The 12814-nt window shown below is 36.0% G+C and overlaps 2 protein-coding genes across 2 annotated transcripts; one reads left to right on the top strand and one right to left on the bottom strand.

Annotated features, from left to right (window-relative positions):
• Positions 1–412: 412 nt before the first annotated feature.
• On the bottom strand, positions 413–3538 carry LOC141655706 (protein FAR1-RELATED SEQUENCE 6-like). Its single transcript, XM_074462772.1, has 5 exons — positions 1917–3538; positions 1348–1786; positions 1039–1212; positions 881–951; positions 413–785 (listed from the first exon to the last, which is right to left on the bottom strand). Exons 1-5 carry the CDS (start codon positions 3536–3538, stop codon positions 413–415), a joined length of 2679 nt encoding a protein of 892 aa, XP_074318873.1.
• Positions 3539–6202: 2664 nt separating this feature from the next.
• On the top strand, positions 6203–12375 carry LOC141657745 (protein VERNALIZATION 3-like). Its single transcript, XM_074465079.1, has 6 exons — positions 6203–6219; positions 6413–6657; positions 6846–6907; positions 7927–7967; positions 11058–11274; positions 12084–12375. Exons 2-6 carry the CDS (start codon positions 6457–6459, stop codon positions 12163–12165), a joined length of 603 nt encoding a protein of 200 aa, XP_074321180.1. The 5' UTR covers positions 6203–6219; positions 6413–6456; the 3' UTR covers positions 12166–12375.
• The last annotated feature ends 439 nt before the right edge of the window (positions 12376–12814 follow it).

The following is a 12814-nucleotide window of genomic DNA, read 5'->3' as shown; positions in this document are numbered from 1 at the left end:
AAAGGTTTTATATAAAAAAAGAATCACTTGAAATAGACCTCTGGTTTGTGAGTTGTGCATCCTTCTTTGATGACAGGTCACTTCTGAATTGAATCCTTTTCACTTGCACTATTATTTTTTTGGTATACTGTAAGTATTATTAAGGTCAAATATGTAAAAGCAATACAATAGGAAACTAGCATGGGCTCATTTCTACCTAACCAAAATGAGCCAGCTCTTGAGAGATCAGTCCAAGGCCTACTCTTACCATCAACAAAAAAGATAGGCCAACCTTATCCAAACTTTATGCTTACAACAAAACCAGAAGGCAATCATCGACAAACATAACTAAAACCTAGATTTATCCCTCCTTTTCTGCTGGTAGTGATCTTCAATCAATTGATGCCAACAATCATATGATCTATCATGCTCTTCAATCAATTGATGCAAACTTTATGGTTACGTGATGTATACAGGCATTCACACCAGCATTAATCAATCCCTTCCTCAGCTTAGAATCCTTCCTTCTCAGTCTCCATTGAGTGGTATCTCGGTATGGTATTGAAATGTCCATCCAGTCCCCAATCAGAGTGATAAGTTTCCTGCTATACTCACATTCAAAGAACAAGTGTGCCGAAATTTCAGTACCATTCATGCATATAAGACAGGTATCGTCTGAGCTTATACCCAAGTTATGCAATTTTTTCTTTCTGTTCATGTTGTTGTGTTCATGTAATGCACTGTCATCTTGCAAATTAAATGTGATTATTCTTTTGCTGTTGTTACTCTGATCGATATAGTGTTCACTTTGTTACATCATCAACATGTTCATACAGTAAATTGATTTTGGACTCTGTTACCACTGTTAAACAATCATTGTTTTACCAGTATATATATTTACAAAATAAAGGAAAATATGTTACCACCTTCAGTCGGCTGATTATTTGATTGTCCCATCTGTTCAAAATATTGCTGCAAACATATCAACAAAAAGGCAAAAATGATAAGTTGCACAAGAATTCAATAACAAATTTAATACTTCAGGACTCAGTAATATACCATCATCTCCGTATATCCACCAGCATGAACCGTATTATTAAACAGGTCGCCTGTTTGATGATAATAATCAGTGGTCATCTCTGTTTGAGACAAATAAAAGGCATCCGCTTCCGGATCAACTTCATCGCGTAAATTTACGGTGTCATTAACTTTTTTCCTCTTTGATTTGCTTCCCTATGCGAATAAACAAATATATTGAGCAACTATTGTTTACATCCAGTAGCTATTAATGTACATCAAGGAATGAAGTAGACTTGCATTAAGGACATTGTAAGCAAATAACAAAGATGGCAGTCTGTGAAGACTTACCTCTCCTGCATCATGGTTGCTGTTTGTCCGTCTGGAAGTGGTTTTCTTGGGTACATTTTTCTGCCTTCCCCTGACTCGAATTCGTGGCCTTCCAACAGATTTCACCTGGCTTGGATCTTGTAAGGCAACTTTAGTTTGAGTTCCTTCTGAATTATCGAACACAAATATGACATCTTGTGATTCTTCATTTTCGTTGACTTGCTCGGATGACATAGCTTCCTTACCAGAAATTTCTTTGCTCCTTTTAAGATTCTGGTTAAGAAGGGTAATACCATTCATCACAATACCAAATTCTTCCTCAGTATTCATAGCTTTGATGGCAACCTTTTCAAACTCCTCCTGCATTTTCTCATACCTAGCTACAATCTCACTTTTTACAGGATTATAGTAAGGCACTTTCACCCTAGTGTATGGTCTATCAATATCCTTCCTCCATCGTCTAACAATATATAAACCGGAATTTGTTGGACACCACAATCGTAAAGAATTTTACCGTATGCCTACACATGATACCACGCATTTCAAATAACTTGCAACTACACTGAACATGATTAGTCCTCTTGTCTAACCTGACCATGTACTCAACTCTCTTCTCTATAGCTAAGTCCCCAAATTCACGAGTATCCTCCACCTTGTACTCACTATAGTCTTCCTCATCCGCAAAGATACTAGGAGTGGTATACAAGCAACCTCTTACCTCTTCCATCACCCTTTGGAATGCGTAGTGCGTGTAAATCGGTTGGAAAACTCTTTCGGCGGCAAATTTGGTTACAATTTTGTAACTGGTGTTTTTTGACAGATGATCCAAAAGCCTCTCCTTGTCACACTTTGCACCAAGAGCAAGATCGTACTTGAGCACAAATTGTTTCAGCGATGTCTTGCTATTAACGTAATGCTTGAAAAAAGCATTAACGCCTTCATTTCTTTGAGTAGTAGACATACCGGCCCAAAAACAATCATTCACAAAAGCTGGAACCCAGCGTCTTCTGTCTTTATATAAAGTGTACAACCAAGCATTTTTAGCCAATCCAAATTCATCAACAAAATTTTTCCAGCCAACTTCGAACTCACCAACACTCATTGAATCATAGACGCAATTTGCCATTGCAGCTTTAATCTTCTCAAAGTCCTTGTAATTCTTCAATTTTTTGTGTTGTTTTTCCATAATATGCCAAAGGCACCACCTATGCCTAGTATTTGGCATTTCCAACTCAACAGCTTTCGTTATAGGAATACTCTGATCGGTGATAATGGCTCTAGGTGCCACACCCATGCAATCTACCCAAGTTCTGAGCAACCACCTAAAGGACTCTGTATCCTCTCTAGATAGTAGTGCACAACCTAAAAGTATAGTTTGACCATGGTGGTTTATCCCTATAAAAGGAGCGAATGGCATCTCGCACTTGTTATTCAGATATGTGGTATCAAGTCCAACGGCATCACAAAAATCTTTGTAAGCCGTTCTACTCCTAGCATCCACCCACATTACATTGAGAAGACGGCCGTCACGTTCCAAATCTAACATGAAAAAAAAATTGTCTGACTCCTTCATGGACTTCATAAAGTAGTGATACATCGCGATGGAATCTGGCCCGGTCAATTTCTCTTGTCTTTTCTTCTGCAAAAAGTTTCTCACATCCTTTTCTAAATATGAAAGGTTTTGAAAACCATGATTTTTCACAGCCTCTGCCAAATACGATCGAGATGGCCTTATGCCAGCCTCATCATTTATCAAAACTCTCCTCTCTACTTCTTTTGGCAATTTTCTATAAGCTCGCAAATATCTCACATCCTCGGGGTTAAGGTCATGATTATGACCCAGTTCTACCTTCGTATATCTCCACCGACCCTCAAACTCCTTGGCATTGAATTTCGCGTTGCACCCGATCATTTGAGATGGTCTAGGTTTAATTTTATTTTGCGACCTGTTCACTTGTTTTCCAGCCTTGTGACAAACCCATAAAATATGCTTAGGTGGTAACTTTGTTTTCGGTGGCGGCTTCACATTTCTCTGTCGAATTGAAAAACCACATTGCTTAGCATAATTACGGAGGTGTTTTCGTAACTCTTCTACTGTTTCAAATTCCATGCCATCTTGTGGTGCTTCCACATTTTCAATAACTGAATGATCATTATTATCACCATCGAATTCATCTTGGTGTTGCTGGACTGTTTTTTTCTTCACCGTCATCACTCATGTTTTCTTCTAAACTAGTCAAATAATCTTCTGGAATAACTTCTTCATCATCTAATAAGTCAATGGTTTCAAAATTAATTTCTCCATCTTGTCCTTCCCAATGAGTTGCTTCATCATTTACTTTATCATGCGTCTCGTTAATATTTGAATAACTTTGAGAGTCCATAACTTGCATTATCAAAAGAAAAGAAAAATTAATAACTTAATAGTATTATCAACATTCATCAATTTTAATAAGGTACTATCACGTTTGTCATTTATACTGATTATAAGAAAAACCCAGTGCTTTGTTGGCTATTCGTACCAATTCCTTGTCCTTTGATTATAACTACTGAAAGCATGGATATTTACAATGAAATGTTGCTTCACACATATACATATAATTCCTACTCTTATCTGTTTCTCAATCACTTGATTCCCATTTGTTAGATTGTTTCCCATGTTTCAGTTACATGTATTCCATTTCATCAATGACTAAGCTATACTACTGTTGGCAGGCAAACATCGAATTCAGTGGACATGAGATGGAATAGTACGTCTAATGATGACAATTGGTCAATAATTTATATGTTAACCACTATGTCAATCCGATTGACACTGAGTAACTGAGAGCAAAAGAGGAATATCACAATATAGTTTCAAGATGCTTTAGGTGCAGAGAAAGAGTATAAACCTCCAAGGTACTTGCTCTGTTCAATAGCTAGCTTGTGTGACTTTGCTGACCTAACACACGACAAAGAAACCCATTAACCTTATCTGTCTCACCCAATCCAGTCTGGAAAGCCTACCTCCATATTGATATAAGAGCCTTACATAACATCAGCACTGCCAGGAGGAGCGACAGCATGAAGTCTCAAATCAGAGGGCTAACATATGCTTAGTTGGCCTTCAAATTCAATTGTCGACCTAACCAATTTACCCACCTGATACTTTATTGTTCCATTGAACTAATTCATTTTCTCATTCACTGGTTTGTGTACCCTAATGCACAGGTTAACAGCGAATATTTTCGCTGATGCTCGTTCTAATATGTGTCATACGTACCTTTATTTTCCTGGTGTTAGGTTCTCATTATCGAATTAGAACAGCTGAACAGGATAATTGTTAGCCTGTTAAGACATCTGTGTTCGTGTCGGCTATCAATGAAGGTCTCTTATGTATTTGTGAAACACACTGAATCTCTGTCTGTAGTCCTTAAAAAATTCTTAACTACAGCATTCATTTATGCTGGGAATTTAGAAACTGGAATAGTATTGCTTGGCTGCAGCCTTTGTGTTTTATGAGTTTAGTGTATATTAGAGAAGACTGAAGGTTTAAGGGGAAGGGAAGTATTGCAATGCCAAATTTTATTGCTTGGCTGGAATAGTATACTACAATATGTTGCTTCACACATATACATCCCGTCCCACACATAAATATATGATCGAAGAAATTTCATCTTTCGTTTGTACAATTATACACAACAAATTCAATGACAAAATTATATTTCATCTTTCATTCAACAATTATACGTACCTTAACAACTATCGATCCAGTGGAGGAAATTTGCGTAACGTATTTTGTTGCTTCAGGTTTGACAGTACAATTTTTTTTTTTTTTTTTTTTTTTTTTTTTTGATAATTGGTAAACGTATACCTAGCTTAGTTTGACATGAATACAACTATCGATGATCAAGAAGAGTTGAAGATGATGTGTTTGTTATGATTATTGTTGTCTATTAGATAGGAGATATTAGATTTAGTTTAGTTTTAATTATTATTTTTTATATTTTATTTTATTAATATAATAAATTTGCAAATTACGGTTTTATCCCTAAGAAATTGGCGCAAAAACGAAAATTATTTTTCTGTTTTTTATTTTTTTCTATTTTTTTCTATTTTTTTTAATAGGGTGTTACCGAACTCAGTAACACCCGGTGTCGCCCTAGCACTCCCCCAAAAAAAAACACTTGTGCCGAATGACAATTATGCGCGTGGAAATGAGGATTGAAAAGATTACAGTGACAATTATCAAGCAAACTCTTTTGTCTCATAAATTCTTATTTAAAATAAGTATATCCGTCTAAAACTTAGTACGAGAAAAATAGATAGATGTGACAAGAGCAGATTGCCTAGGGACTAGGAAATAGCTCGTCTCATCTGTCTAAACGGGATACAATTCGACTAGTTTCAAGCTTATGTACGGATCGATATACCCGTCTTAAGAAAGACCAAATGGTTTTGTCTTTTATTTCTTGCTCTAAGCTGATTTTTTTGCCCATGAGTTAAGAACCGTCTGAAAGTTTTCTTCCTCGCAACAAGATTCTTGCTTATTATTGTTGCTTGCGTAGCCTCTCCTTCTGGAAATGTTTTCTAGAAAAAGCTAACCAAAACCACCTTGAAAGAGTTGTGTAAGAATATCCTAAACTCACTCTTTGGAGGAAATTAAAAAAAAAAAAAGTAGTGTAAGTATCTCTATATGCCCTGGGCCACTTGACAGTTAAGAAAGTAAGTGGGACTTGACTGTTTTTTATCCTTGGTTTTTTTGCACTGAAAATAAGGAGGAACAGATGCTATTGATGCAACATGGGATGCGAAAGAAGATGTTGCATTCTGGTGCTCAGAGACCTATGCTCTATATAAAGCTTTAACTAGGCTCTCCACATTTATCATCTTCATATTTAGTCATTCTCATTATCACAAATTCTCATTATAGACGGACACTATCCGTCTATACATATAGACGGATACCATTTTCCCTCACAAAATATTCATTTGCCATAAAGTGGGAAGCACATAGAGAGTGCCCCACCTTGTCCCCCTACCCATTTTATTAGAGGTCTTTACCCGTCTGTTCGCCCCACCCGTCCATACCAAGACCTATTGTCTCATTATATCCATCCAAGAAATAAAGAAATTAATAAACTTGTCCTCATGCCTAGGGTTGCAAGAGATCCACTTGTGGTAGGTCGAGTCATTGGGGATGTCTTACATCCCTTCAACAGGACTGTTCCCTTAAGAGTCACCTACAATGGTAGGGATGTTAATAATGGATGTGAATTTAGGCCCTCCCAAGTTGTCACCCAACCTAGGGTTCAGGTTGGAGGTGATGACCTCAGAACTTGCTACACTTTGGTATGTTAAACAAAATCACTTATTAAACGTTTTTCCTTTTCTTTTCCTTTCCATTACAAACAGGCCTTAATTAATTACAATGTAATTTTCGGCTGCGTACACCTAAAATGCCTTAAGTAATGAATTCGCCATATGCACTTATGGTAGACTGATAATAATTAGCAAAAGTCCTCTTGTATATAATATAGGTGATGGTGGATCCGGATGCTCCAAGCCCAAGTGATCCAAATCTTAGGGAATACTTGCACTGGTAAGCTTCTAGTTGTATCACAGGGCACTTCAACAGCTCAAAGGATTCTGATTTTTTTATTAATCGTTAATATTCTCTTTGGTTTCCCACGTCTATTCCATATGCTTCGTTACAATGTGTGTTATATGATAGATCGTCTCGTCATTTACATAAGACTGAGATCAATGACAGGTTATAATATGGTATTAAAGGCCATTGTAACCATATTTTGAGGTGGTATTCGACTCTTTTTAGCGAAACAACTGAGAACAGGGAGCGACAACTGATTTTTGGATCAAGAAAACCGATATTATACCATGTTTGTAATGACGCCAACCATTAAACAGGTACCTCAAATCAACTAGACCAAGTATTCCAACTATATTTCTCCGGTACTAGGGTGTTTGATAAAGATGAGTTTTTTTTTTATCAACTTATAAATTTTGTTTTTTAAATGTTGATGGAGGGAGATTTGGTTCTTGAATCCTTTAGGCAGCTTATCAACTTATATATATATATTGACGTGCATGTACGAGGAATAACAAGTAGGTATACCGTTTACAACTATTTTTGTTTTCCCCTACCTTTTCTTATGGCACTGCACCACTTTTTCACTAGTTATGGCTTTTTTTTTTATATCTTAAGAGGAGGTTCGTAATCAGTAATCACCTTTTAATTTCCTCCAAAGAGTGAGTTTTCCCTCCCCACTTTTTTTTTTTTTTTTTTTTTTTTTTTTTTTTTTTTGCTGGACTACAATTGCTGACCTAATAACTAACTAAAATCATTACAACAATTATTTAAAGGATTTGAAAATTACATTCACCATATAATGATGTGGTACTAAACATGTTTGTACGGCATGACAATAACAATTGGAAACGACATTTAATACCGTTAGTAGAATAGTACTCCGTATTAACTTTGTGATGTATTTTTATTTTTGTGGCTAGCGACTGGCGGCAAATGCTATCGAGTTTATAATTCTCTTGAATATTTCGCTATTGTTAATAATTAATGCATTTGTATTCCGTGGGTTGAAGGTTGGTGACTGATATTCCTGGGACCACGGGTGCAACCTTCGGTGAGTCCCACGTTTCATTTTCTTCTTCCATATATACATGCGCATTAAGCTGCTGGTTTTTACGGAGTTCCCTCTCTTTAAATTCAAGTGCTCCATCTGATCTCGCTGTTTATGTGATAGTTTTTTTTTTTAAACATAGGGTACTTAGATTTAAAGGTAAAGAGAAATTTACTAGCGAGCTACGTAATACAAGTATATCGTAGTCCATAAGACCATAACCCACAATATATTGACCTTTCTTCGTTTTTCAGAATTTTTATTGTCATTTATGTCATACGAGTAGTTTATGGGTGACTTAGATTAACAGATTTATTTTTTCCCCGGAATAGAAATCCAAAATAAAAAAATATAGATCTGCCGTCGTGTAGTTCAAAATTCGGGGCTCGGGGAAATGGCAAATAAGCCCCAAACGTTTGTCATTACGTGCAAATTAGCCCTGTAACTTTTTTCTAGTGCAAATTAACCCCATTAGTTATCTCCGATGTGCAATTCAGCCCAATTAGAGATTTCCGAGTAAATTTCTCGCCGGAAAACATTGACATGGCACCGAAAAGATAACTAGAATAGACTAAGTTAAATAATAAATTAAAAAAAAAAACACAAAAACATGGATTATGTTTGAGCTCTCATTTTGAGCTCCTTCCTCAATCCCCAATCCTCACACCTCCATCCAGTGTCTCTATTCATTCATTCAATTTTGTTTGATGTAGCCTACCCTTATCTCCACATATCGCCGCCATTTTTATAATTGAAAGTATACTCCAGAACCATAAAAACAGAAAAATGATATTTGGGGAAAATTGAATTTATGCAGTCTAACTATATACCGCCATTTTTATGCAATCTGAACTCGAAAATTAAATGAAGTTTTGTAACAATGGCGATAATTGAGGCTGATCTTACTGTTCTTGTTGTGATAAATTAAATGAAGTTCCTGTGATAAAATTAAACGAAGTATTACGTGATCCGAGCTCGAAAATTAAATGAAGTTTCGCAACGATACCGATTGAAAATTAAACGAAGTTTCGCAATATTTATGTTTTTTTTAATTTGTTATCTATTTTAATCTATCCTAGTAATCTTTCCGGTGCCATGTCAATGTTTTCCGGCGAGAAATTTACTCGGAAATTTCTAATTGGACTGAATTGCACATATGGTATAACTAATGGGGTTAATTTGCACTAGAAAAAAGTTATGGGGCTAATTTGCACGTAGTGGCAAACGTTTGGGGCTTATTTGTCACTTCCCCGCATATTATATTGAACATTTGAGTAACTAGGATTTGAAATACAGTAACCCCAATAGGAGCTAATTTACGTGCATAAACCTTTCAATCAAAACTTTTAGAATTATTATTTCTTCTTCCTACCTTTCCCTTGCTTGCAAATACAATCAAATTTGACATCGGTGGGAATGGGACCATTCAATATCATGACTGGAGGGTAGAGGTGATTGTTTTGGCTCACTGACATGCGGGCTAGCTAGCTGGCTTTGGACGGTTTTGTGGGTCGGGTTGTCTTCGTAAATTTTGGAAAATACATTGTCTAAGCCCTGCTTTGTTAACGGGCTTGGGGTTTTAATGGGTTGCCCCGTCCATGAAAAGTTCTTCGTGAGAGTTGTTTTAGAACGATTTATATCAGGTTTATGCTGTGAAAGTAATAAAATTTGTCACACCTTCAAAGTTTGGGGAAGTTAGTTTGAGCTTTGAAGATAAAGCGCAACAAACAGGTGTTTGGTCTGTGTAGAGATAAACAATAGGGTATCAAAAGTAATTTTTTTCAAATAAAAGTTTGTGTTGGGTCCTTTTTTCCTGGTGTCATGATCAATCATTTCTTTACCTAGTACACTATTTGGAAGACACTTAAATGGTTGATACTTCGTACTTGTATTAGTCTAATCAATACTTGGTTCACTAACTAGACCATACAGTTTTACTGTAAGTCCTTTATGATGGGTATAGTCTCATAAGCTTATGATGGATCAAATATTATCCATATGGGTAGACAAGACAAAATCAGAGTGCGTAGAAAGTCACAAATGATTTGTCCTTATCTACACATGTGTGTTTTATTTGGCTCGTCATAAGCTTGTGACGGATACTGTCTTTCACAAATGAGAATTTGTGATAGTTTTATATTATAGGGAGTAGAACATGTTTTTGTTACCGTGAAATATGATATTTTGTGTTACTTTTACTTGGTTGATTAATAAACAATTTTCAAACCGTGTTTTTAGTTTTAAAACAGTAAAAACCTTTTTAATAATAACCATGATATTATCAAGTGATTTGAGGATTACGAAGTTTTGGAATAATGAAGTAACACATAAAGACAAACAACTTTTTATCTTTTGAGAAACCCTTCAATTAGACCTAGCCAAATAGACTCGGCCCCAATGACTTGACCTGAATAATACAACCCAAACCCAACCCGACACTCGAAGTGAGGACCCGAGCATGACACAAGCGTGATTTCGTAGAATATTTATTGTTGCAAACTGTTAAGTATGTATTATATCTATAAGGAACTTGATAATAATAAGCTCAAAAATGACTCGAACACGAATTGACTTAACTCGAATGATTTCAAACCTGAAATTAACCCTACCCGTTTGCCATGTCTAGCCGCTCCAATCTTTTATGTATTGTAATTTAAAGGTAGTAACACATATAAATAAAACAATTACTACTTTTAACTGGTAAGTGTCACCCGAGGTTTCTATGACAACAAAAATCATGAAATGCCCATGCGGGTCCCCATATTCCGGGGGATAAACTGATAATATGAGTGAATATGATTCTATTTTAGTCGTGTGAGTCAATTTATTACTAAAAATGAACAAACCACAAGTAGCGGCAAACAATAGATGTTATCGTATTTATCATCCTGTCTTTTACTTGTATAATGCTGTAAATGTTCGAGTAGTGTATATAGTCTCTTTGTGTCACGTCACAAATGAGAATTTTTGTTGATTGATTATATAGGGACTAAACTCTTGTTACTTTGTTGTTGTTGTTGTTGTTGTTGTTGTTGTTGTTGTTGTTGTTGTTGTTGTTGTTGTTGTTGTTGTTGTGACTACTTCACGATATAGGCCAGGAGGTGGTTTGCTATGAGAGCCCTCGCCCATCAGTCGGGATTCACCGATTCATATTTGTGTTGTTCCGGCAATTGGGTAGGCAAACTGTGTATGCCCCAGGCTGGCGTCAGAACTTCAACACTAGAGACTTTGCTGAGCTCTACAATCTTGGTTTGCCTGTTGCTGCCGTCTACTACAATTGCCAACGTGAGGTTGGTTCCACTGCTAGGAGGTTGTGCAAATTCTCTTCCCTTTTGCTTTTATAATATATACTTGTTTCATGTTCAATTCTGTACTTAATCCAGTGGTAGGAAGTATTATATAAGCACTTGTTTCATGTTCAATTCTGTACTTAATTTATGCTCGTACCCCAATCATTACTTTTTCTATCCCGGTCAGTTCAAACAATGATAACTATTGATAGGGACGAAGGAGGTACTTAAGTAGGGGTGTCCCGACTCCCGACCTCGACTGCCCTCTAATTAATATCTAGGATATGACTTGACTTATCCTTCTCATATTGGCATTAAGATTAGCTTTATTTGTTGGTTTGAAACAAACTTCATAACTTTGGTATTTTGACTAAACCAATTGTTTTATGTGTTCCCTTTAAAAATGTGCGCCTTTTCTCAAAGACCTAAAAAATAAACTTGTTTTTGGATATAGACTTCTGTCTTTGACCATAACGGCATAACCTGTAAGATCTAAGGACGATGTTATTGTTGTTGTTGACAAACAATTTTATTATTGTTTGTTGCCTTATTTGTTATATTTGATGATGTGTCAGATTGCGTGACTAAGTAATGTCATTGGAAAAATGGAGCGCCTCACAAATTCGACCTCATTTATAGTTGCAAATGTTATAACATAAAGTTTTATAGCCTATATGGATTGTACTTCTCTTATATTGATGTAATATGGATTGTACTTTTTTATTTTTATATGTAATATATTAATTTGAATAAAGCAATGGTTCTCAGCTTAAATTCTCTTATAATATAGAGTACCTTTTTATTTGTAAAAGTTGCCCTGTTTTTGTAGGAGGCCATGGGACAATAATGCATTGTTCCTCACTAACTCAATTGGGCCATGGGCCCTAAACTATCACAAAAGGTGCAGATGAAACTACCTCTCACAGATTAGCCCATTGGGCCAATCCTTGTTATGTCTCATGGGCAGCATGATGAGGTTGTGATGGTGAACAATAGGAAACCCAAGGCAGACAATGTCGTCTTAAAGGTGATTTATTGTATTCTAAGGTGTAATTTGTCATAATGGTTGTACTAGTTATGGTGTTTTATGTGGCTTTTAACGACTAAGGAATAAAATTGTTGAATTTGCTTGCTACAAAAGGATTCTTCATTTTGTGTTCCTTTGGTTTAAGCATTTTCTTTTGACGCCAATTTTTTTGTATTTGAGGCCGCTACGTGTTCTACAAAAATAAAATCTTTACAGCGGGAAGGAAAATATGATAACTTTACGATAAGAGTATCACCATATGGCCGAAATCAGCTTCCCCTTTGAAGACTTACTTTTCACAAGGCTTTTTTAAAAGAAAATAAGAGTTGGCTTAGTGGTAAGAGCTCTCTTAACTCACTCATTGAACCTTAACTCTAGAACCATGCCTAACTCGTATTTGGATCCTACTCCTTTACCTTATATCATTTGTTAAAATAAATGCTCCCTCCATCTCATAATAATCTTCCTAGTTTGACTTGCAAAGTATTCAAGATACTACTTTAATTCGGTTTTCCTCTCCATTTTGTTCTCAA

This window comes from Silene latifolia, chromosome 5, assembly GCF_048544455.1.
Source record: "Silene latifolia isolate original U9 population chromosome 5, ASM4854445v1, whole genome shotgun sequence".
NCBI lineage: Eukaryota > Viridiplantae > Streptophyta > Magnoliopsida > Caryophyllales > Caryophyllaceae > Silene > Silene latifolia.
This window is presented reverse-complemented; position numbering and strand designations above follow the sequence as displayed.

Excerpts from the sequence above, each read along its gene's own strand:
- LOC141655706 (XM_074462772.1), bottom strand. The coding sequence starts at position 3,538 with ATGACGGTGAAGAAAAAAACAGTCCAGCAACACCAAGATGAATTCGAT. Across the intron at positions 952-1,038 it reads GTGGATATACGGAGATGATG|CAATATTTTGAACAGATGGG; the intron begins GTATATTACTGA and ends ATATGTTTGCAG. Across the intron at positions 786-880 it reads AACATATTTTCCTTTATTTT|TGAACACTATATCGATCAGA; the intron begins GTAAATATATAT and ends GATGTAACAAAG.
- LOC141657745 (XM_074465079.1), top strand. The coding sequence starts at position 6,457 with ATGCCTAGGGTTGCAAGAGATCCACTTGTGGTAGGTCGAGTCATTGGG. Across the intron at positions 6,658-6,845 it reads TCAGAACTTGCTACACTTTG|GTGATGGTGGATCCGGATGC; the intron begins GTATGTTAAACA and ends TATATAATATAG. Across the intron at positions 11,275-12,083 it reads GTTGGTTCCACTGCTAGGAG|GAGGCCATGGGACAATAATG; the intron begins GTTGTGCAAATT and ends CTGTTTTTGTAG.